This window comes from Mesoplodon bidens, assembly GCF_964165515.1.
Source record: "Mesoplodon bidens genome assembly, chromosome: 4".
In the NCBI taxonomy this organism is placed as follows: domain Eukaryota; kingdom Metazoa; phylum Chordata; class Mammalia; order Artiodactyla; family Ziphiidae; genus Mesoplodon; species Mesoplodon bidens.
The window spans coordinates 103,886,166-103,911,379 of record NC_138160.1 but is presented as its reverse complement, the minus strand read 5'-3'; the positions used below and the strand labels follow the sequence as shown (position 1 = coordinate 103,911,379).

The 25,214-nt window shown below is 40.5% G+C and overlaps 1 protein-coding gene across 1 annotated transcript in view; it reads right to left on the bottom strand.

Moving 5' to 3' along the window:
• The window catches only part of PRDM6 (PR/SET domain 6), a gene marked incomplete at its 5' end in the record, with an annotated part of 99,152 nt that overhangs the window by 26,026 nt on the left and 47,912 nt on the right, over positions 1-25,214 (bottom strand). The window contains 2 exons of the mRNA XM_081232936.1: positions 1,686-1,810; positions 5,342-5,469. Of these exons, the coding sequence (XP_081089062.1) occupies positions 1,686-1,810; positions 5,342-5,469 (253 nt within the window). The remainder of the gene's footprint in view (positions 1-1,685; positions 1,811-5,341; positions 5,470-25,214) is intronic.

Sequence of the window (25,214 nt, the reverse complement as noted above, 5' to 3'; positions counted from 1 at the left end):
CTGCTGTATTTGTAGCACCCAGCAATGATGCTGGTCCTTAGTAAGTATTCAACTAATATCAATGAATGAATGAATGAATGAATGAATTTATTTTTGGACTGTGTGCTATGTACTTTACAACTCTAGACTTTGATATGTTTACTCCCAGACATTCCTTGACACACATACCGCAATATTTTCAGAGTCTGGAGCAGGCTGTACTAAAGGAGGAAACAGAAGGCCTTATAAGATTTCTGGAATCTTTTTGGATCAGATTCCATCCTTTAGAAGGCGAAGTTCCACCAAGGTTCTAATGTATGGACAGGCCCATGTCAGCAGATCAAGGGAGTTGATACTGGTGCTTTTCCGTGTGTGTATCTACATCTAGTTTTAGGGGAGCTGGGAATGAAGCCATTGTGGGAAGACAAAGCACACTGGCTGCCATGGCCATTTCTGCCTGTAATACCAGCCACACACTCATGTCCAACACTGAGATTTTCTCCTATGAAACAGACACTCCCTCAAACAGGAGTATGACTGCAGAAAAGAAACTTTCCAATGGAAACTTGGGAAGTAAGAAGACTGTACTTACAAGTCCAAAGATTCATTTTTTGATTTGAGATTGGTTTGAGGTTAGGGTAAAGTAGAAAAGGAAAGTTGAGAGTCATACGCTTTTTGAGGATTCTATTTTTTACAAAGAAAATAAAGATAACATGGAAAAGAAATACCTGATCAGCATTTCAATCAGTAGTATTATAAACTTTTTTTTGGAGTTTATATGTGTGTGAGAGAAAGTAAGTAGAGAAGGAAAAATTAAAATAACACATTTTTTTTCCAAAATGAAGTTTCTTAAATAGATCTGTTCTCTCTGCTTCTTTTTCTACTGTATAATCCCAAATTATCAGTTCACAGATTAGTCAATTTGATGACAAGAAAAAACAGTGTCATTAAAACCAGTGTTTCTCACTGAAGCACATCAGAATCACTTAATTCTGTTCCAAATACTGGAAATCACTTTATAACATTTTCCCAAAGAATTGATAAAAACAAATATATAAAGTTTAGGTGAAAATTGCTGCAAAAGTTTGCATCTGCCTAGACATTAGATTATTTTTTAAACATAATGATTGCCATGGTAAGAAAGATAGAAGAAAATTACATGGTTCACTTTAGACTAAGTTCTTTAGAGAGAGACAAATTCCTCAATCATACGTCTATGATTTTTCCTACCATTTCTCATTCCAATGACTACTTAAGAGGAAACAAAGCCAATCGACTGGAGGGGTGTTACTCCTGATTAAACAACAGTATTTTCTCATTATTTCATTATTGCAAATAATGCGACTCCAGCAAGACTGTGCATCCCTTCAGAGAAATTGTATCTTATGCTGCTCTTGTAAACAGACACATAGTAGGTGCTCAGTAAATACCAACTGCCTTAACATTTCTGCTGGCAATGATTTAAAACCAGGACAAAGGTTTTAAAATCATAAGCAGGCGAAGAAAAATTGGCCTGTGCAAGTCAAGACTCCCTGTGAAAAAGCAAAGGACATACAAGGAAAAGAAAATGATGGAACAGACTTGTGCACATTTGTGTTACACAGCAGAGTGAACTGCATTTCAGGAGTTTCAAACAACACTCTTAAAAAGTTAGCTTTGAAATAGGTATTTGGAAATGTGAATTCAGAGCTAAAATAAATTCTTACAGTTTTCATCCTGGGCAATGCATTGTAAAGGGATCCCAAAGAAAGACGTATAGCTGTCATTGTACCACACCAGAAGCTCGGTACCCCTGGGAATATCTATACAGGCTCGGTAGAATATATTCGACCTATTCAAAACAAAAGAAAACCCAGCTTAGTAATCGGTAGGACTCATGTGCCCCATCCACACTTTTATTGCCCCGAAAAAGTTCTGCCCAGCTTTCCACCTAAACAGTTTCTGTTTGTAATAAAATCTGCACCCACCTTATCGTTCCCAACAACCAATTAGAGCCTGTAACCTGGTACGATAAATAGCTCACAGTTTATTTCCACAGTGTCCCTCCACAGAACCTCTTGGCTGAAGAGACAAGATATTTGGCCCGGGAGACAGCAGAAAGGAAGAGTTCATTAAAAAAAAAAAAAATTCCATCTCATACTAATGAGAAGAGTCTCTCTATTGGCAAATTGCAGACTCTGGTGCCTCAACCTCACATATAAATTAATACTATTGATTTCTTATTTGAAGGGAAAGCATTGTGTATATTCTTACAACTTGGCATTGGGAGTTCTCAAATGTGTACTAAAATTAAGCAGCTTTGTGATATAAGGACTGAGAGAAATAAAAATCTTCCCCATCGCCTTTTTTCTAAAGTTTGATACAGGAGAAGAGAAAAACCCTCTTAAGTGAAATGGATGGAAATTCAGTAAATACAAGAGGAGCACTTTACTCTGGCTGAAAGATTACACTCTGAAATGAGGGAGTGAAGGTACCAAGAAATAACCATTTTTTATAACAGCTGTGGCACTGCAAAGAAAAATCTACAGATTAGAAGAAAGAGGAGCCTGCGACCGGTTTTCTCAATGAAGAATTGCTACAAATATTAGCCTCAAGTCCAAGATAAAAGTGTTTAGGGTTGGTGGACCTTAAATTTAGCCTTTCTGAAAGGAATTGGCCATAGCAGGGCAATTTGTTCCTTGTATAACACTGCAGACATAATGCGAAGCCTTCACCACATTTTTCATGGCAGTGAGATATGCACTTGTCAACATATTTTGTCACCACAAAGTGGCTCTTGGCAATAGGATCATAAAGATCAATAAAAAAAAGTGCAGATTCTCAATATTTTACTTGCAGCTGCAAAAATTTCATTTATCTTGTTATTTTCCTTACTTGCTGCCATTCTGTCTCACGAGGGCACTGCTAGCTAAGCAGAGTGTTTTTTCCCAACATTCTATGAATATCTGACAAAAACTCCAGCCAGCTGTCCGGACCTCACTCCCCTTCCTCCCTCCGCACCTCCAAGAGCTGTGCATTTTATTAATTCTTTCCACTGCTACATAAAAAAATCAAAATTGGAGCCGGGCTATAAATCACTGGCATCTCCTAACTTGAGAAAAATTGAGTCGACTTTGTACTTCACCCTTGTAACATTTCATCTCTCCGTTTGGCTTCCCTTAATATAAACACAGCGCCCGGCAAATGAATGTGCTAAAACCAAATGACACACTTTGCCGCTGAAAGAGCAGAACTGTTTTCGAGCAATGGGTGGTCTTTTGAGGCACAGAGTAGGCCGAAAGGGGGAAAAAAATGTGTAAGCGTACACCGTTCCTTACAAGCGGGCAGAGCTTCCAAAACTCGCAGAAATCTCTGCATGTTGAAGCACATCAAAGGGATTTTTCCCTTTTCAGATAATATTTCCTTTGCTGACATGTATTTAGTATTGTGGTTGGATGACTCATAAAGATAGCTTCATGGCGTCCCAACGCAGCTGAAGCAGAACACACGCCAACAAACATTATTGTCAGCCTCAAAATAAAAACAAAACGTTCAGCTAAGGGTCAATCAATCAAGGGTGCTTTGAAGAAAATTCCATTTAGATATTACAAATCATAACAGAATGAATCTAAACCAGCTGACTTTTTGTGAAGAGGACATTCATGTACAATAAAAATTAGGCTGGCTCTTCGGGGTCCAACTTTTCTATTTTCTTACTCTTGGACGTGGTCACTGGTGATGGATGCCAGTTTTTAAATTGTGTTTTTGTAGTTCATTTTATAAAGATCTGAAGTAATCGAAAACAGATTGGCAGAGAGAACTTGATGTGTAAGTGCCATCAGGAAAGGGAGCAATAAAATCCACTTAATATTGACAGAAAGGTAATGACTTGCTCATACCCACCTTCCTCGTAGGGGTTTCTTATTTTCCCAAAGTCAGAATTTGTCTCAAGAGCTCCCTGGGTGCCCATGACAGAACCAGCCAATCTATCTCTTGCCGAATGGAGAAGCACAACCTTTACTAATTTTCTAGCTAGCTCCAAGTTTTACAAAAACTTCATGACAGAGATGCAGCTGCAGGGAAGGTGGGTGAAGCCCATATACAGACTGTAACCAGATCCCGTTGTGCACAAGTTCGTTTAAACCCTTATGTAATGAAAGATAACTGCCTAGGAAACCAAGGCAGTGAGTCACATGCTGCCCAAATATGTTCCTTTTGAATTTGGAGGCCTTTGGAGAGCAAGCCAGATTTGTGCAGCCTTTAACCTATAAGGGGAATAAAGCTTTTTTTTTTTTTTTAAGTCTTCATTTAAAAAAAAATGAGAAAGAAAATAAATCGTCATAGGCAGGACTCCAAGTTGCCGAGCAAGGGCTCTTCTGCTTTGATGTGTCTGTGGTGCCTGGTAAAGCTAAACAGTTGCTTCTGATCCGAAAGGAAACACGGCTGTTTATAACTGAGGTCATATATTTACAGGGCGCATGTTTTCGAGGGATTCTGAGAAAAGAAGGCTTAGTGGCAGGGCTTTTTTCCTATGGGATCTGTCTTTGCCTTTTTGTCTCCACTCCAGCTTTTAGCATTAAATGGAAATGCATGACCAACAGGTACACTGGGCAGGTGTGGCTTAGGCTCTGGGAATCCACCCTGCTTCTATGCCCCCACCCCACCCCAGGCCTCCCGATGAGACTCTGGGCAATGGGGGTGGCTCACCTCATCTTTGTTACCCTTTGGGCTTTGCCCAAACATCTCAGGAGACCAGGGCCTTCTCTATGCTCCGGAACTACCTCATCCCCTGAAAGGTACTCTGAATTGTCGCAGGACCAAAGCCAAATGCTTTGGCACCTTTCAAGGGATCAGAAGAGGTTGCTCTGACTCCGCCAAGGCTGCCGAGCATAATGGTTTTAGAAAAGCAGCTTTGGGAGGGTTGAGAGTTCTTGATTTCCCATGCCTTTGTACAAATCAAACTGTTCTCTCTAGGAGACAGCCACACTGAAGGGGACTGAAGGCAAACGACCCGGGACTGAATCTCTATAAACTCCTGTTTACGTGTGGACACGTCTGCTGGGGCGGAAATCACTCCGAGTCAGTGAGTTCGCTGGGCTCACTCAGGCCGTTATGAAAGTTCAGGTAATGATGTGGAAGTAACTTTATCACATGCAGTGAGTGAAAAAAGCCTTCTCCTAGCATCTTTCTTCCTGAATTCTCAAGAAATTACTGTTACAAGAACTAAGGAGATATCACAAACCTAGCAAAAAAATTCCTGCCAGTCCTTGCACAGTTCTTCAGGACTCTGCAGGATTTTTTCAAAACTAGCAGCAAGCCTGAATTTATATATGCAAGGCAAAGGGCTTTGGCTTTGTAAGTGGTAAATCAAGGTATACTTTACCTGTACTGAACTACTGTTAGATTCTGTTCTCCGCAGTGCCTTGCACATCGGATATACCTCATCCAGCTCGACTTACTAGGTTCCCCACCATCAATAAAGTGCTGTAGTGTCCCATCTTGGTCATATATCTAGAGAAGAGGTCAGAAGGTCAAGTAGTTAGAACGAATCATCAGCAATCATTTTCCCTGCTTCCCTTGGTGTCTTTATGTGTCGGCTGCAGCAATTTATTGCCCGTAGGTTTGCTAGTGCTTATGAATGCTTGTGGAAACTCAACTGGAATAACAGAAGAAAAACATTTTCTGGTGATACAAGTTAATCACGTTTTTCTTATCAAGCCAATCTTCCCTTTATTAAATATATTTGTGGCATCTCAAGGATGTGAGTGACCATGTTTCCCAAAGAATATTTAACCTCTTTTGACAGGCTACTCTTAAGTAATGAGCTGCTGGGTAAACAAAGCAAGCTGAGAGGCGAGGCCACGCTGACATGGCTGGAACATCAACATGAGAGGCCCTCCTCTCAAACACATAACTGCTCGAAGGCATTCGGGAGGCAGGGACCGTCTGCTTAACAAGCTGCGTGACACCTAGCAGAGGTTGGAGCGTTATGGAGCTGTATCACACTGATAAAGCAGACTCTGATTCAGATGAAATAAACGGACTCTCACCTCGCAGAAGATGTAGGACTTCAGCTGTCAGGACCTGAAACTATTAGGAGAGGAGTCATGAAAAAAGAGAGACCCTCACAAAGGGAAAGAAAAAATAATAATAACTGTTTCCTATGGATTTTTAATGTCTTAACTAAGGTTGGCCTAATAATTATTGCCTTAGGCCACCTCAAGCAGATTTTCTTTCAAGACCACATTCAAGGAAATGAAATCTGCTTCAAACCAGGCAATAAGTGTGGGACAAAAAGTCTTCTGTGAAACAACTAGCCAGCCTAGGACATGTGGAGTCAGTGCTGACAGCAGAGACAATTGGCTCTCATTTCCAGAAACCAGGTCAGCCCTGGGTACCTTGAAGGCTGTGGTATCTAGAGGAGTGGGAGATCCGGGGTTATATATGTACAGCAATTCTCAAAGGTCATCCTCAGCCCTAGGGGCAGCCAGGAAGCAAGGGGTACAGTTCTCAGAAAGACCATGGCAAAACTGGACCTTTTCAAATAAAATCAGCAGTAAGATTCTGTTCCCCAGAGCATCCTGAGAAAATATTTTTTACCTTTGCTAATCAGCCTTTCCACTTTTCCTTTCCAAATAGACACAGAGATAAGTTTCACAGAGAGCCTCACTGGTTACATTTCAGCCCTAAAATTAGTAGGGTCATTCATATTAATTTAGCTCAGTATTTCTATTCTGGAGGCCAAAGGGCTTAGTGATGACAGTTCTTTTTATCATCACCAGTCATTTTTAAATAGCTGATTTTTTTCTTTTTTTGGCTTTTCTTGAACTCATTTGTCTTCACCCCCAATCTTTCCACTAACCCCCAGAAACAGAAGAGAGACACCAATCTAATCAATACAATTGTTGGAGAAGTTATAACTGGGTAGCAGGCCAGAGTGATCACAGCTGATAATCAATGTAGCCTGAGAAGAATGAAGAGATTCCTGGATTATATTATATTTAAGATTAATGACTTTAAATTCCTAGTTCGGGGATGATGGCAGAGAATGGAAACATTTCATGCAGTGGATACATCTGCTCTTCGAGCAACCTAATTACAGATTGCATATTTAGGTTAGGTTATTACACTGTACTTATTTTGTTGTTGTTGTCTTTGTTTTCGTTTTAGGAAACTGGTTCAAAGGCTCAAAGTCTCAACCCTGAGTCTGCTGTTGACAACCTGTGCGACACTGAACACAGCCATCAGTTCTTTGAATGCCACTGTTTATCTATAATGGAGCCCAAAATGTTGATGATCCAGCCCCCTGCCCTGTCCTTCCCCCATGAACAAACCACCCATGACAGCTGCTAGTGAAAATAATGACACATTTGGAGAAGCGCAGTTCTCCTTTGTGCTTGTAGCTAATGTCCTCAACAGCAAGTAAAACTCTCTAACGTTTATATGTAGTCGTGGGTGTTGCCTTGAGGGTTAGCTCATTTGAACACCAGACACTAGCCAGTCAGTCTTGAAAATGAATATAAGAAAGTGTTTCCTTCTTTATCCATTCATGTATATGTATAGCTGATTCACTTTGTTATAAAGCAGAAACTAACACACCATTGTAAACAATTGTACTCCAATAAAGATGTTAAAAAAAAAAAAGTGTTTTTGGACTTCCCTGGTGGCACAGTGGTTAAGAATCCGTCTTCCAGTGCAGGGGATGTGGGTTCGGGCCCTGGTCCAGGAAGATCCCACATGCCACGGAGCAACTAAGCCCGTGTGCCACAACTACTGAGCCTGCGCTCTAGAGGCTGTGAGCCACAACTACTGAGCCTACGTGCCACAACTACTGAAGCTCGTGTGCCTAGAGCCTGTGCTCCACAACAAGAGAAGCCACCACAATGAAAAGGCTGCACACCACAACGAAGAGTAGCTCCCTCTCGCCGCAACTAGAGAAAGCCCACGTGCAGCAACGAAGACCCAACGCAGCCAAAAATAAAAGAATTAATAAAAAAAAAAAGAAAGTGTTTCCTCCCACACTGTTTCAACAATAGTCTCCTTAAACTAAGTATATTGTGATTACAGGAATCCTACAGTTTTTGCCTACCTAGTGAAACTCCTCTCGCCTTGAGGAAAGTAGATGGCTATTTGTCAGGCTTCCCCCAAATATCACACAATGAGCATGGAGCACGAGGTTGAGCCTCCCTGGCTTCAGCCTGATACCGATATCACATGATTTCACATGAAACTGATGAAAATCCCATGTACCTAGTTGGATCGCACAAGTGTGCATCCAGAGTTGAGGAATCTCATTCAACCTTGACACTGTTCTTTCCCTCAACCCCCCAGAGCCCAGCTATCACCAGATCCAGCTGAATCTGCCTCCTAAACATCTCTCCCTCTCCACCATCACCATCCTGCCCAAACCAGTTTCCTCTCTTGCCTGAAGGACTATAAAAGTCCCTTAACTGATCTTCCTGCACCTTCTTCAGGCCCTTCCAACCTAGTCTCTAAAGTATAGCCAGAGTGATCTTTCAAAACACGAATCTGATATGCTTTTCAACCCCTCCCCCAAAATAAAAGCTTCATAAATGTCATAAAATGTCAAATCATAACAACATATATTCACAGCATGTGAAATTTCCTCAAGGGGGCCCATCACGCTAATACGGGCAGCACCTCCAACCTAAGTTACTTAGGGAGGTGGGTCGAAAACACGTGCCTTTGCAGTTCCTCAAGACCATCCTGGAGCCCTTTCTGGCTTCTGCTGTTAGGAGTTAACAAACTGTGTTTCTTGAAAGAGAAACAATGGGCCAGAAGGCGGTGATGACTATTTCTGTTCATTTTCCTAATAGAAGTAGAATAAAATTGGGAAAACCAAGATACCCACATGTGCACGTTAAAGAGGAACTAAAGACGACTTCTCAGAAAAGCTCTGGGTCCTAATTTGAGCATTATTATTACTCTCCATCATTAGCTCAAGTTTGCTTCCATTTAAGAGCTTAGTTAAAAAAAATTTTTTTAAAGAGGGTGATAAAATTCTGCATGTATCTGAACTATACAAGGACACTGTCCCTGTATCCAGACGGACTGACATTATTCCTTCTAGGAGAGAAGGAACCACGAGTGGAGAAATGTTTCAGCAGATTTTGGTCTAGAGCAGCTGCAACAATTTCAAGGTCAGGAGTTGTTCTTGGAAGCCGCATTAACATCTACATTTGTGTGACGCTAAAATGTAATTTTAAGCTAGATACCTAATAGGTCTAAAAAATTTAAGGAATCTAAGGAGATGTATTAATGCCAAGACCAAGAGTTATTTTGTTTTCATTACCTTTCAAAAGATTTAAAATAAGCAGAAAAATATCAAAAATCATGCATAAAGTGTTTAGACAATCTCCTCAGGACTGATGAAAATGTCGAAAAGGTCAGAAATTGTATTCATTCAAATAGAGAGAATGAAGGTAAGAGTTAAATTTAGATTAGGAAAAAAATTCCTTGAAAGAACCCTTGAATCAAGCATAGTTTTGCTGGAAACTGTGCACTTTATCCTGAAAGAATATGAACCACCAAAGTTTTAATACTTGCTCTGTTTTTTCTAAAGAAGCTGAACAAATGACCCTCTGGAGGTAGGGGAAACACATGTAAAGAAATACACAGGACACTTGGTAGGAAAAGGGTTAAATTTTGTAATGGAAACCCCTCAAAGCTGTAGAAAGTATATTTGTTTTACAAAGCTAGTCCTAGCATTGCTGAGAGGGAATATAAAATGGCACAGTCACACTGGAGAACATTTTGGCAATACTGAAATAAAGTTGACAATGCATATTTCCTGTGACTCAGCAATTTCACTTCTAGGAAATTACTCCAGTGAAACTCTGATACATGTGCCTAAGGAGATGAGTTCAAGGGCATTCACTGTAGCACAGCTTATAACAGTAAATAATTAGAAATAAGAGAAATATCCATCATCAGAAGAATAAATTCATTGTGGTTTATTTATTCAACAAAAAAGTATAAAACACTTAAAATGAATGAACTAGATCTGTGTGCATTAAGATCTAGTTGATATAAACATCAAAAACATAATGTTGATTGAGAAAATCAGGTTGCAGATTAAAGTGTATGATATCATTTGTCAACATTTCAAAATATACAAAATAACACCCAAGAGTATCTTTTATAATAGTGTATATTGTAATATACATATAGCAATATGCCTATTTATATGTATCTATACATAGAGTACAATTCTGAACACACACACAGGAAGGATTCATGATAACTTCATCAGAGTCATGGCTTTGGAAAGAAGGGGATGGAAGGAAAACAAAGGGAACTCACATGTATCTGAAATGCTTCATTTTTCTTTAAAAAAAAAAAGATTCTGAAGCAAATATGGAAAAGTGTTAACACTCACTTTTTTGGTGGCTTGTATATGGCATTTTATATTATACTTTGGACTTTTCTGATTTTTTTTTAAATCAAAGAGAGAAAAATAAATGAAAAGAAAGCCTAGCCATTTATTTCTCTGTACTTCAATTTTTGCATGTGTTGTTAAAATAGAGAAGCCTACTATCTTACCCAAGGTTAAAAACTGTATCTGTGTTATCTTCCTGGGAAACTCTTGGTAATATGTATCACTACATTATCAGCCACTGATTTCCTTCCTGATTGTTTTGTTGCTATTTTAAAACCACTGGTTTTGGTCTGTACTTTTTCTTTTATCCTGTATCAGTGGGAGTAGAAAGATAAGTAAGGGGGAGAGCTCATTCTTACCTTTTTAAGGAAATTTTTATAGTTTTCAACCCAATAATATTTACTGAAATGCCACACATGTGGTTGAGATAATGATCACACAAATTGTCGCTCATTATAAACCATGCATAGATTAACTGAAAACCACCATGTGAAAGGCATTTCATGCAATCCTGAAGATCAGGAAACTGCATTCTCTCCTACGATCTTATTTTCCTAGAATAAGAATCTAATTTAAATGAGAACAACATGAGTAAAAACAGCACCAGTGTTGTGTCCTAAAAACACTGGTCATGAGTGGCTTGTCCACAGCTTTGTCATTTATGAATGCTGCCAACTAACATTAACAATAATAATAACCATAGAAATAATGTAAGCCAGTGACTGACGGGCCCATTTTAACATAATAGCAAGAAAACCATCTTCTGAAGGATAAGAATTTGTGTATATTGGTAGCTCTGAGCAATCTGTTTCTCTAAAGCAAGATTTGCAAACTGGTGGCCCTCCGGCTGAATTCACGTAATTGACCAATTTTGTTTTCTCTCCGGTGTTTTAAAATTTTGGAAATTTTATCTAATTTCTAATTTTTCTTGAGAGAAAAAAATCAGAAGATGGGTCCCCAATCTCTGGCACTAATCCACGGAAACTGAGGCCCCTTCAAAGTGGCCTCTTTAGATTAGCCATAGGCTTTTCTCCTTCCCCATACTCCCTACTACTCCCTATCCTTAAGTGTTCCTTACTTCACTCATTTACTTAGCTGCTTGGCCTCATAAAGCACTTAAGTTGGTAATTCCAGCTGTAAAGGAATTACTGCTACCCCGTGAAAATCAGTCTGCTACCACTGGGGGGCACTTTCCAGAAAACCTGTTTGAACTGATAGCCTGGAAACACTGCAAACATTGATGACTTGGGTGCTGCCCGGAAACCATCATCTGACCAAGATCCAAGCATCTGTGCTGTAGTTTTCCAGGGAGTGGGAGTACAGAGAAGAGAGTTCATTTCTTTTATTTTTACCAGAAGAGGCTTTCAATAATCTTTTTAAGCAAGGGGTCCGTTTTAATTCAAAGAAGTCATAAATGTAATTACACTATAAAAACAGATAAAAGTTGCTGTGGTCTACTATAAGAACACAAGGGCCCACAGTGGAGCGGGCACCCTGTTTGAAAAATCACAGGCAGAGCACTTCCTCCACTAGATAGGCTTCAGTCAACAACTCTGCTAGACAGCTGAGTACCTCGGCTAAGTTTAGAGGCCAGGGAAATGAGATTTGGAAGAAATCTCAGAGATGCCCTGCTCTAACCTGATCAGTTTGCAGTCAGCCCTTGGTTCTCGCACAAGTTCCACATCCGCATATTCAGCCATTCGCGGAGGGCGCACAGACACGAGGGCAAAAGGCTGAATGCACCATGCTGGCTTATACAGGGCAGTGGTCCCCAACCTTTCTGGCACCGGGACCAGTTTCCTAGAAGACAATTTTTCCACGGACCGGGGTAGGGGGTGGGAATGGTTTCGGGATGATTCGAGTGCATTACATTTATTGTACACTTTATTTCTATTATTATTACATTGTAATATATAATGAAATAATTATACAGCTCACCATAATGCAGAATCAGTGGGAGACCTGAGCTTGTTTTCACTTGCCACTCACTGATAGAGTTTTGATATGAGTCTGCAAGCAATTGATTTATTACGGTCTCCGTGCAGTCAAACCTCTCTGCTAATGATAATCTGTATTTGCAGCTGCTCCCCAGCGCCCAGTCTCAGCTCTACCTCAGATCATCAGGCATTAGATTCTCATAAGGAGCGTGCAACCTAGATCCCTCGCATGCGCAGTTCACAGTAGGGTTTGCGCTCCTGTGAGAATCTAATGCCAACACTGATCTGACAGGAGGCGGAGCTCAGGCGGTAATGCGAGCGATGGGGAGCGGCTGTAAATACGGATGAAGCTTCGCTCGCTCACCCACCCCTCACCTCCTGCTGTGCGGCCCGGTTCCTAACAGGCCACAGACCAGTGCCGGTCCGTGGCCCAGGGGTTGGGGACTCCTGATATAGAGGACTTGAGCATCCACAGAATGGGGTATCCGTGGTGGGTCCTGGAACTGATCCCCTACAGATACCAAGGGACAACTATATACGTAACGAAAAGGGGTCTTCAAAAGTTAGTGACTTAGACAAACTGAGACTCTAGTCAATGGCAGAATGAGGCCTCCTCACACCTCATTTAATCCTACAGATACTCTAAAGAGAGCCACGGACCTTAAACAAAAGGAACTTGAATTATAACTTAAACATTAATCTGCTCCTCCAAGAACTGGGGTCTCTGAATTTTGGCATGGACAAAAGGAAACAGAAAATGTCCAAAGGTTTTATTTGGAAGTATTAGCCAATTTTCAGAGAGTAGGGAGACATCTCAGGCTCCCTCTCCTACGATTCCACACTGTGGCATGTCCCCGTGCCTAGGCCCAAGCAGCAGCATTTGGTCATGTGCTGAAACACCAGTCTCCTTCAGTTTTCCCCCAAAATTTGAGGTGAGGGTGCATATTTTATGTCCAAACATCTAATACAAGGCCTAACATATTGGCGGAACTCAAAACATGCTGAAGTGAACTGAATTAAATTCTCACAATAATTCTATAGCTTCTTAAAGATCTCAGATTTTATTCAAAGTTTGAGAAGAAATCGCCACTAAATGCAATTAAAACTTCATTCTAAGCACTAACAACCAGGGCTTTTTAAAGAAAATATTACATACTTTTTGAACCTTCTTTCAATTCTATGAAATGCAAAGGTGATTTTCATATGATGATTAAAATGTAATAAACAATTAAACATAGAAAAGGGTCAAGAAGAGGTCTTGGGGAGTTTTCCAGTTTAGACCTGAGAACCCAGCACTGTTTTAAGTCCCTTCACAGCACATGGAAGATCCAGGGAAGAACGGATACAAAGAGGGTTTCTCAGATCTCCTCCACCTATTCTCTACACACTACTTTTAGACAACCCCGTCTTTCTGTAAAATTCAGAAAACAAGGGCTTCAATAATCAAGTGTATTAGTAATTTGAGAAACTGAATTGAAACTATACTGTTTGGCAAGATGGATAAAAATGTTTTACTGTGAGATTCCTTTGTATCAGAAGATAGAGGCGCAATATTTTGTTATACAACTATTTACACAAAAGAATAATTCTTGACTGTTTGGACTGAAAAGTTAAAAAACACACTACCTTTGTTGCTCAATAAAAGATTTTACTTTTAATAGTATGGTTGTTAGAGGAGAATTTCTAAAGTATTACCAATGAAAACGTGCAACAGGAGCCACCCCAGTCAGGAGGAACTGGAGAGGGTAGAGGGCAGAGGTTAAGAGCACGCGTGTGGGTGTCAGCTCCAATGTGTGTGAGTTACAATCATAGCTTCACCTCGGATGGCCAAGTGACTTTGGGCAGTTACTTAACCTCTTGAGGAAGCTGAGACCTTCTTTGAAAAAAAGGGTGTTAATGACAGTCCCAGTCAAAGGGCTGATATGAAAATCAAATGAGCTAGTATATGTAAAGGACTTAAATCAGCGCTGGGCACATGGTAAGAGTCCAGAAAGCATTAGCTATCCTTAGGCCATCACTATAATTAGATGGGAAATGTCAGCCTGGACTTCATCTACTAACCTGCTCGTGGACACTGACCACAAGATAATTCATGTGGCATTTGCAAACTCATTACTGCTAAGATTACAAGACTGGAACATTACAAGCTCATTGAGGGTAGGAATGCATTTTAAATATTTTAAGATTTTAACCATCGGTACCTTACACAAAGCTTTGTACATACCGGGAAATCAACTTTTGTTCAAAGTGAGAGAAGGAAAAATTGGGAATAACATAAAGGGGGTGTAGAAATAAACCAGTCGTTCTAGTTTATGTTTTTGCCCCCCCAATGAGTCTATCCAAAGATAAAACAAAATATAAAAAATGCTGGATGAATGTGAATACTATCTAGAAAACAGTAAGGAAGCATTTCTTCAGTTCTACATTTTCCATTTCTTAAAGTTAACACAGTGTTACAAACATGTAATCCGAAAGACACAGGCACCCACCACACCTTTAAGAGCATTGCTGGAGTATCTCTGTAACTAACAGGTTGTTACAAGTATTTTAATTAATTGTGGCTTCAGCCCTCTTACTGAACATCCTCTACCATGTAGGACTGCTTGACCTCTGAAGACACTGACATTTCTGGCTAGAGGAGGCTCCAACTCACAGTGCCTCATGTCTACATGAGCACTGAACATGGTCAAGGTAGGTGAGCTGTCTGTGCAGGCAAATGTACCTGGATGAGGAGCAGGGGACATTTGTGGATGGCAGCCTTGAGCATCAGATCAACAGGGAGCACTGTCAGCCATGGCTTCTGGGCACTGCTTCCCAATCTAGAGAGGAAGACAGCAAGAACCACACCACTGCGGTCTCCTAAAAGCTTTACTTGTAAACTTTCAACTCAAGCTAAGTCAAACCTTGAGAAGACAGACCACAAAACAATACTTTAGAAATGAGTCAAGCAGGAATTCCCTGGTGGTCCAGTGGTTAGGACTCTGTGCTTTCACTGCCAAGGGTACGGGTCTGATCCCTGGTCAGGGAACTAAGATCCTGCAAGCTGTGTGGCTCCACCAAAAAAAAAAATGAGTGAAGCATCTGCCTCCACCTTAACACAAAGAAAAAACAGCAGCTAATAACCAGGTCATACACATTTGAGCGGGATTTTAGTTTATAAAATACTTTCCCAAGCTTAATTGATCCTTACAACTGACCTAGAAGGTAGGCTGGAACATTTATTCCATTTTACAGATCAGAAACTTCGGGCTGAGAAAGGTGAAATGACTTGTCCACAGTCATATAGTGGGTCTGTGAGTGTGATAAGGATGAAACCCTCCTGAATCATGGCCCACCATGTGACTGTTGTTTTTATGACATCCCATTTGTCTTATGAGGGAGAACTAGCCGAGCTTTTTCATTAGAAGCACCTGAAACTCTTCAAAGGAAGGAATGAGGGCCATGAAAATGTCCATAATGATTAATAATGTCATTATCAAATTCCTATTTTCAGAGCAACCGTCAATTTAGTGAGAATTACTTAACCTGTTAGTCAAATTTACACAAAGCAGCCAAGCAATGGACAAAGCCACCACTCCCCCACTCTGTAAAACCCACTCTCCTTCCACTGGCAATGTGTCATAATGACCAGGACCACCAAAAAAAATGGCCAAAGCATAAGTCTGTGGATGAAGATGCATATTCTAAAATGAAAGTTTCTTCATTGAAGCAAATACTCGTTAGTGTGGCCAGATTTATTTGTGTTCAGGTTTTCCACTTTTTTCTCAAATATATAATACATGTTTTTTCATTTCAAAAATTTCTCCATTAGAATTAACTTATTTTGTTGTTTTTTTTCATAAGAAAACTCTTCCCTCTTATTTTGGTTTGGAGTATTTTGGAATATCTGGAATGCCAAGGTTTTGAGTTGAGGCTTCAAAGGTCAAGAAATGAGTAATGGTTATATACACCGTTACCGTATTTTCAGTAATGCTGATATAAAGCTATATACTGTACTTTGTCAATTCACATTCATCAAGTTCCAGAAATATTAGAAAATCTTTAGAGGTTTATGTTGACTTTGCAGATAATACTAACACATGAGTCAAGACTGAAATATGGTAATCAGAAAACCAGTTGAAAAGTGTCAATAAACCGTAAAACACCGGTGGTGGTATCCGTGAAGCCTGCCTCAGAGAGCCAGGCGTGGGAAGAGATGAGATGGGTGTTTTGGTCACACTGTGGGGTAGCAGCTGTTAGGCTGCAGGCTGGAAGAGGAGAGTGGGTGACTGAGGATTCCAGCATGGAGATCGGGAGCTCCCGAGAGCCTCTGAGCATTTAGTGAATCCCTTTATCTCCGAGGATGGCGGTGGTCATCCATACAAAGCCTGCCATCCATCAATCCAGATTCTTCCTCAGATATCCTCTGTCTGTTGATCAGAGGGAAGACTTTGGGGATCAGGCTTGCATTATCAAGACTTTGTCTGTGATCCGAACAAGCCACTGAACCTTTAACTTTTCACTTGGCAGAAGCATATATGCTGGAAAAGTCCTGACAGTTCATTCATTTTGCTCCATCCTGGAGCCCACTGATGTCTGACTGGGGAGACCCACCCTCTTTGATGTTGTCCTCTTTTGAGAGCGCCCTGCTGTGAAAAAAGTTTTATCCATCCAAATTAAAGAGAAATATTTCTGCATCCAGCTGTTAGCTGTGACACGTTTGCCATTTTTCAGGGCACTGGCTTGGTGCCATCCGCAGGCTCGGCTGCAAACCTATCTTTTCCCCTCTCCTCTGTCACAGCAGTAATACCCACAGTGCACAACTGTCTCCAGTATCCATACAACATCTACACTGAAAAGGAAAATACCGCTAATCCTATATTGCTAAGAACAGCCTTGGAAATATTTTCATGCAGCAATTTATCTTTCATTTCTTTCCTTTTTTTCTTTTTTTTGTGTCAGCACTAATGTTTTTCACAAACTGTAAAATCTTTGATGTAAGCCACCCATTTAAAGATTGCTTTTACTCTTTTTTTAAAAAATCCAGTTTTAATTAAAGTAACCAGCAAGAAGTCCTGACCAAATGAAATGAATTTGAATCCTGTGAAAAACTTGTTTCATATGTACTGGGTCCACACTTAAAAATGGACATTTGTTCAGTGGAGAGAGCTCTGTGTAAATGAAGAAAAACTCTCACGAAAGCTTGAATAAACATTCAGATCTAAGTAATCAAGGAAGCCTGTATCTTCTCATATTTGTTAAATGCCACTGGGGCTTATAAAGACTGCTGCCACGAACTGTATGTATTATAAACAAAGGACAACTCACAGTATTACCACGTTTTTCTCTATCTACTGAGATGAACGAGCAAAACACCACAGCTTCCAGCTACCCTCCCATTCTGGCCCTTCTTGATCTTCTCATTTTCACTTTTGCTGAGGTGCAAAGGGATCCATGGAACCAGATCTCAGCACTGAGCATCAGAGAATCCTGCCTTATGACTGATCTCAGACTCTGACTAGTGAACACGCACAGCTACTCTCCATCCTTTCTCAAATCAGTGAGAGGTGGGTTTTGAAAAAAATAAACAACGTGCTCCTTGTGAGAAAGCATCAATTTTGGAAAATTAAACCACAGGGAAATTTGAATGAACATACTCCTACAGTTGGAAAAACAAAGCCTTAGTTTTCTACCAAATAGGAAAGGGGACCATTATTTTGTTAAAATAATCCTAGAAATATTACCAGTGTGAACTGCTGGGATTTGCACATTATCTATGACAGTGTACCAAACAGTTCTACACTTGAAAGCCACAAAAGAACACAAAAGTGAGTGCATTGTGGTAAGCACTTGAATTCTCCATATGGTTCATGCACTGTATCTCATGGGGTACTATTTAACCCTTACTGTAGTGGAAATTACTTGTTTATAAATTCCATGGGGTATGATACTATACAGACCTTTAGACCTTGATGAAAATGATAAGTGATTTTATACTTCAGCATGATAGCTATGATTTCCAAGAAGCAGCTTGGACCAAAGCCTAGGTGCAAACTGCTATGTTAGTGATAATATTAAAAAACTTACAAGGTACTAAGTGGGGAATGTTTGCAAAGAGAATGTCCCTAAAAAATCAGAGCGAGGCTACTTCCATGTACGTGTAGACACACACACACCATGCCCTAGAGGTCACCCTCCTTTTTTTAGTAAGAACTTTCTGAAGACACAGAACGTTTGTTCCAATGAAATCATGGTTTCCTATGGTTTACTTCTTTTCAGCTTTATTTCTTCACTGCAGTGTGTCACTCTCTAAATTATTATGTTTTCTCAAGTCTACAACATTCTTTTCCTAACCACACCAATAAAGTGTGATTGTCAGACACGCTTTATTAAGGGGAAAGTGACCATCTGTCGAGCGTAGAAAACATATTTTCAGACCTTAAATAATTTAGGAGACATTCCTTACGTCAAGTTGGGACAGTACCAAGCATGCCCTCAATTCCCAATTTACACCATCATGCCCTGGATCACAGGAGAATGGAAGAAACAAAATAAATCCTAGATTCAGGGTGCTCAAGAAAGTGAGAGTGTGGAGGCTAAAGCAGGCCTAAACCAGGTGGTCTCAAGGGAGAGCCCCCTGAGCTTGCTGTCCTCCCAAGATAACTGCTTACAGGCAAAACCAAGTGAAATTCCAAGTTTGTCCTGGAGCAAGAAACATGGGAGAGGGATGAAATTTGGCTTCTCAGAACCATTCTTCTTGAAGGAAGGTTTGCACAGTTGTGCAGAGGACTGAATGAACACATTGGTTTGCCATAGGTCTCCTCCCCATCAAGATCCAGGAGATGAGGCAGCAAGGACAGAAGGTCATGGCAGTAATGGTGAGCCCTGAATGGAGACTTCTGACTTCCCAGACAGCATTCTTTCAACAAACATTTAGAAAGCAGCTACTATGTGCCAGCCACTGTGCTTAGTGCAGGGCATGCAAAACTTAAGACCTGGTCCCTACCCTCAAGCAATTTACAGTTCAACAGGAGAGATACACACTTAAACAAATCAGAAGACATTTATTCTGGCATGACCATCTGTAGATTTTCCCATCCAATCTTTGAACATTTGTCTAGAATGGGGTTCCTAGGTGTAGGAAGGGTAATCCATTACAATTCTGTAAAAAGAACATCAGGATTTAAAGAGTTAAAGCTAGCTATTTAAACAAATTGTAGACTGTGAAGGCAGCATTAAACAAACATTTAATTAAAATCTGCCAGACTATAACCTCAATGAGGGCAAAGATAAAATGTCTTGTTTGCTATAGTTTCCCTAACGGTTAACAGAGAGCTCAGCATACTATAGTGCTTGGTGTTCAATAAATATCTGTTGGTTAGTTGGTTTAGTGGGTGGATGAGTGGATGGGTGAATGGGTGGATGGGAGGGTGGATGAGTGGATGGGTGGATGGGAGGATGGGAGGATGGGAGGATGGATGGATGGGTGGATGGGTGGATGGGAGGGTGGATGGGTGGATGAGTGGATGGGAGGATGGGAGGGTGGATGGGTGGATGGGAGGATGGATGGGTGGATGTGTGGATGGATGGATGGGAGGGTGGATGGGAGGGTGGATGGGTGGATGGGTGGGTGGATGCGGGGGTGGGTGGATGGGTGGGTGGATGGGAGGGTGGATAGGTGGATGGATGGGAGGGTGGGCGGGCGGGTGGATAGAAGGGTGGGTGGATGGGTGGATGGGGTTGGGTCGGAGGGTGGATGGGAGGGTGGATGGGTGGATGAGAGGGTGGAAGGGTGGGTGGGTGGATGGGAGGGTGGGTGGGTGGATGGGAGGTGGGTGGATGGGGGGTGGATCCGAGGGTGGATGGGTGGATGGGAGGGTGGATGGGAGGGTGGGAGGGTGGATGGGAGGGTGGATGGGTGGATGGGAGGGTGGATGGGTGGATGGGTGGTTGGGAGGGTGGATGGGTGGGTGGGTGGTTGGGAGGGTGGGAGGGTGGATGGATGGGTGGGTGGGTGGATGGGTAGGAGGATGGGAGGGTGGGTGGGTGGATGGGAGGGTGGATGGGTGGGTGGGTGGATGGAAGGGTGGATGGGTGGATGGGTGGGTGGGTGGGTGGGTGGGTGGGAGGGTGGATGGATGGATGGATGGATGGGTGGGTGGGTGGGTGGGAGGGTGGCTGAGTACACAGATGAATGAATGGAGAGTCAGAAGGATACAGGTGATAGGATAAGGTGCTTTCTAGGTACCCAAGCACTAAAGGCTGGACCATGTCTCTCTGCCCTTTGGGCAGGCCAACACATCTAAGGCAGAATTGAATATCGAACTGGGAAAATTTTAAGGAATGCAACATTGCCGAAAAAGTGTACTTTTCCTTACTAATTAAAATTAACAGTACTTTTATTATTTTTCCCCTAGTTCTTTGTTTCTTTTTTAAATTTCAGTTTTACTGAAGTATAACTGACAAATAAAATTGTAAGACATTTAAAGTGTACATGGTGGTAATTTGATATACACTGTAAAAGGATTTCCTCCCCTTCTAGTTACTTAACACATCCATCACTTTACAGACTTATCTGTTTTTTTTTTTTTTTTTTTGGTACGAATATTTAAGTTCCTTTAAAAATGTTCAGTTGTCTCTGCAGAGCAGAGGTCACTGCAAAGCAGCTGGATGGAGACTTCAGTCAACGGCAAGGCCAGAGCCTGGCACATACCTGCCTCTCTGCAGTTGTCCCCTCTCATGCCCCCCCACCACTGCCCCGCCAAATTTGCCCCCTGCTGTGGGTCACTGTTACTATCCCTAGTCTTCTCTTTAGGTGGCTCATTTTCTACCTTCCATCATCCTTCCAGCCCTCTCTTCTGGGCCCAGTGCTTGCCCTCATCAGGCTCCCAGTAACTGAGACTTACACCCAGTTTTGAGTGTAGGTCAACATGCTGCTCCTGGAAAGAATATTTGCATTTAGAGCTTTATCTTCAAGTGAGGCTTGAAAGGGGGTCTGCCTTTTGAAAGGAATTTGAAGTACCATAATAAGGGTTGAAGTCATCCTGGGGAGGACAAAATGACCATCCCTGGGACCCTTCTATTGCACAGATAGATGGTCCATTTTGGTCCTCAGTAGAGATGCAGGGTGAGACCGCTGACTGTGCTGCTACAGCTCCAGGTCAAGGGCACAGGTAGCTTCGGAAGAGTGGGAGGCCTGGAGGAGAAGGTCAGGGACTCTGGGCAACCCCAGCTCCTCCTGCAGAAGCGTTTTCTGCAGATCCTCTCCAGGGTGTGCCGGCAGTGCCACTCAGCCTCACTTACATAAAGAGCCTCAAATTTAGACCTTTGAAGTCATTTCCAAATGAGGTTATACATACAATCAGGAGACAGACAGACAGGATTAAAAGAAGGCAGCCTTTGCAAACTCTGAACTTGGGTCCTTTGACCAGACCACACTGCCTGAAGTAAACCATAAATTAACATTTTTATAAATCCTGTAATTAACTTATGAATAGCACAATTATATGTTTCTGGTATTAAAAGCATTAAGTTGTTAAAGATAAACATTTAAAGTATACCACTGTTTTTGTAACCCTGTTTCGGCAGTTTTTCATTTCTCCATATATCAAGGACCTCAAAAAATGGAAGCTGCCCAGGTCTCTAAACAGCCCTGGTTAGGGCTTGTTAATAAAGCTCCTTTTACACAGTCAGGCCAGAGGGCTGGCCAGTGTGTAGCCGACATGATATTTTCCCACAGAGAGACAGTCCTGTGTTCCTGGATCCACAGTCAAGTCCTCAAGGCATGATTCCTTAGAAATCCAACCAAGAAAAGTATATGTATGACTGATTCACTTTGTTATAAAGCAGAAACTAATAATAATAAAAAAAAAGTAGTAAACCTGAACGTCTGAGGCACAAGGTTTGCAAATCTCTGGCTAGCGGAGGTGTGACTAATGTCAACACCCAAAGAAAACCAACACCTAGTTATCACATTGTTAGAACATGCATGCTTCCTAACTTTTAGACAAGACTTAGGATTCCTTTCTTTCCACAGGAAGCATCTGTGGGCTGAAAGGAAAGAATGGAAAGAAATCTCTCACACCGGGGTCCATAGCGAGGTTTCAGGTAAGGCTACAAATACCTTGAATCTCAAGAAAATGACATCTGTGCATATAGGTAATCTTCTGGGAAGAAGTTCTGTAGAGTTAGTGGATTCTCAAAGGGGGTGTGTTTACACACACACACACACACACACACACACACACACACACGAAACTACTGCCAGATTCTACACATTCAGATAGGAGAAAGTACTGAATGAAGAAATGGAAATGAAACCATCTGTGGATGAGCTAGAATCCTTGAAGTGTTTTATGTACTTTTGGTGAGGTTCTCTTTAAGGACTGATAAGCTTCTTTGGGCCTCTGAATTATCTGATCTCATTCTCATTTCCTCTTCTCTGAAGCTAGGGACCCTGAGCTTTCCGTGATCCCTTTACTGGATCATTTTGTATTTGATTACAATTGTGTTTTGTTGTACTGGTTTTGCCTAAAACTCTGACCACATTTTCATGACCATTAGAAAAGTAAACTGGAATAGTAAACCTTTGGTTGGTTTATTTCATAAGACATATCTTCAGCTTAGAGATCATGTGAGTGGGCCAGATTACACTGGATGGCTCAGTGTTTCAGCTCGGTGGACATTAAGCATTCTGGATTTAGTGAGTCAATGGTTATTAATACTCCAAAGCATTCCCTTTCAGCTTTGATCAAACCCTTTGATGCCACCATTTTTTCCTACTAAAAAGAAAGTATATAGTCACACTATATCAGCCCACCCAATAGAACCACTTGCTTTGTAAATTGTAAAGTTTTTCTAAATTAAGGCATTATTTACCTTCTTCAGCGTTATGCCTTTATATTTCCTAATTAATTCATTGGTAGATGAGCTACAAAATAGGAATCTTGGGTTCTAATTCTGACTTGGCCAGTAGTAACTCTGTGATGTAGAAAGTCACTTAACCTGACTTTTCAAGTCCTCCAATGTGAAGTATGGATGTTAAATTAGATGACTTTCGGGATCCTCCAGCTCAACTTCCATGATCCTGTGAGTTGATAACTATGTAAATATGTCTTAAATATAAGTACTTGGTTGCTGGAACTCAGAAGGATAAAGGCTATAACAACCATTTCAAGTACATATAAAAATATTTTGATGTCCAGTAAGGGGGGGTAGAATAACAACCTTAAGTCACATACTTTTTCATTAGATCTGTGCCAATTTAATTATAATTCACACCTTCCAAGCTGTAGAGTATACCTAAGTCAAAAATAAACTCTTCAACAGTTATATATTTTTAAATTCCATGTAATTGAAAGTGAATTCAATTATGCAAATATGTAATGGATACATTCAGATTTCAGTGAAAAGTAGACACAGTCATGGAATAGAATCAGACAGCCTGAGTCTGAATCTTGGATTCAGCAATTAGGAGCTGTGTCATTTTGGGCAAAACACTTATCTCATTTGTAAGATGAGGAAGATGATAGTGCAACTTCAAAAGGGTTTTGTTAGGCTGAATGAGATGATCCATATAAGTGCCTGATACATAGTAAGTGCTCAATAAATAGCACCAATTATCCTTGCTTTTTACTGGTGGGTTTGAGTTTTCCTTTCCAAAACAAATTTCTCTTTACTTCAATATTTCTGAAAAACTAAGTACAGAAGAAAATGACAGAGAATTTTCATCCCTTGGGTGTTGTGTGTTCAATGGAATTGGGCAGAATAGGAATCAAATCTCAGCTGTGTGAATTTGAGTTGTGGGTGACTTTGAGCAAATTGCTTAATATTTCCAAGTTCATTTTTTCATGTGTAAAAAGAGAATAATAGGCTGTGCTAGGATTGAGAAAAATAAGGCACATAACAAAGGCTGAGAATAGTGGCAGACACACAGCTACAAAAAAGAATTACTAGAAAAATTAAAAATTTTTTCTGTAGTTCAGTGGCCCCATTATCTTAAATACTAAGAGAGCCAAATAATAACAAATTCTGAAAAAAACTCTATACAATTATTTTTAATTAAAAACATAAATGCCATGGTACTCAGTGTTTAAAATATTAACTGAGGCACATTCCAACTTGAAAATAAATTTCCACGTCATTTCAGTTTTATCTCATTTCATTGTAACACATCGTATTTCTTTTTAGGTTAAAATAATAGTTTAGAGGGGGAAAATAATACTACTTGTATGTCCTCAAAAGAATCAGAACTTGATATATTTATTTTACAGAACAATTCTGAGCTTGGGATATAATTACTCAAAACTGGGTTATAAAACCAAGGAAGTATAATCACAAGAAGCTTCATAGAATTTATATTTCTCTGTGGTGAACTAAATGGGAAGGAAATCCAAAAGAGAGGGGATATATTTGTACGTATAGCTGATTCACTTTGTTGTATGGTAGAAACTAACACAACATTGTAAAACAACTATACTCCAATAAAAATTAATTTTTTAAAAAATTGTATTTTTCTCTATCTCAATAGAAATATTTAGTTTCTACTATCACCCTTGCAACAACTACCATAATTTAACCCTAAAAAATAACTGACTTCATTAAAAAAAATTTTTTACCTTAGAACCTGAGGTTCAATTTAAATGGGAGGACATGGCTGATGAAATACAGGTCAATAAAAATAGTTAAAAACAATAATACCTATAATTTATTTAAGAATTAACAACTTACCTTCTCTTGATCAGTAAACCATTTAGAAACCAGCAGCAAGAGTAAATATGTATAACAATTTCACACACCAGAGGGAAGACTGAATACAAAGATTCTCTCATTCATAACACCTATTTCTCAGACCTCTGCTTTCATTAGAAAGCAAAATAATATAGTCTTACCAAGATACGTTAAATTATATAGTCTTACCAAGTCATTATTTAATCGACTTT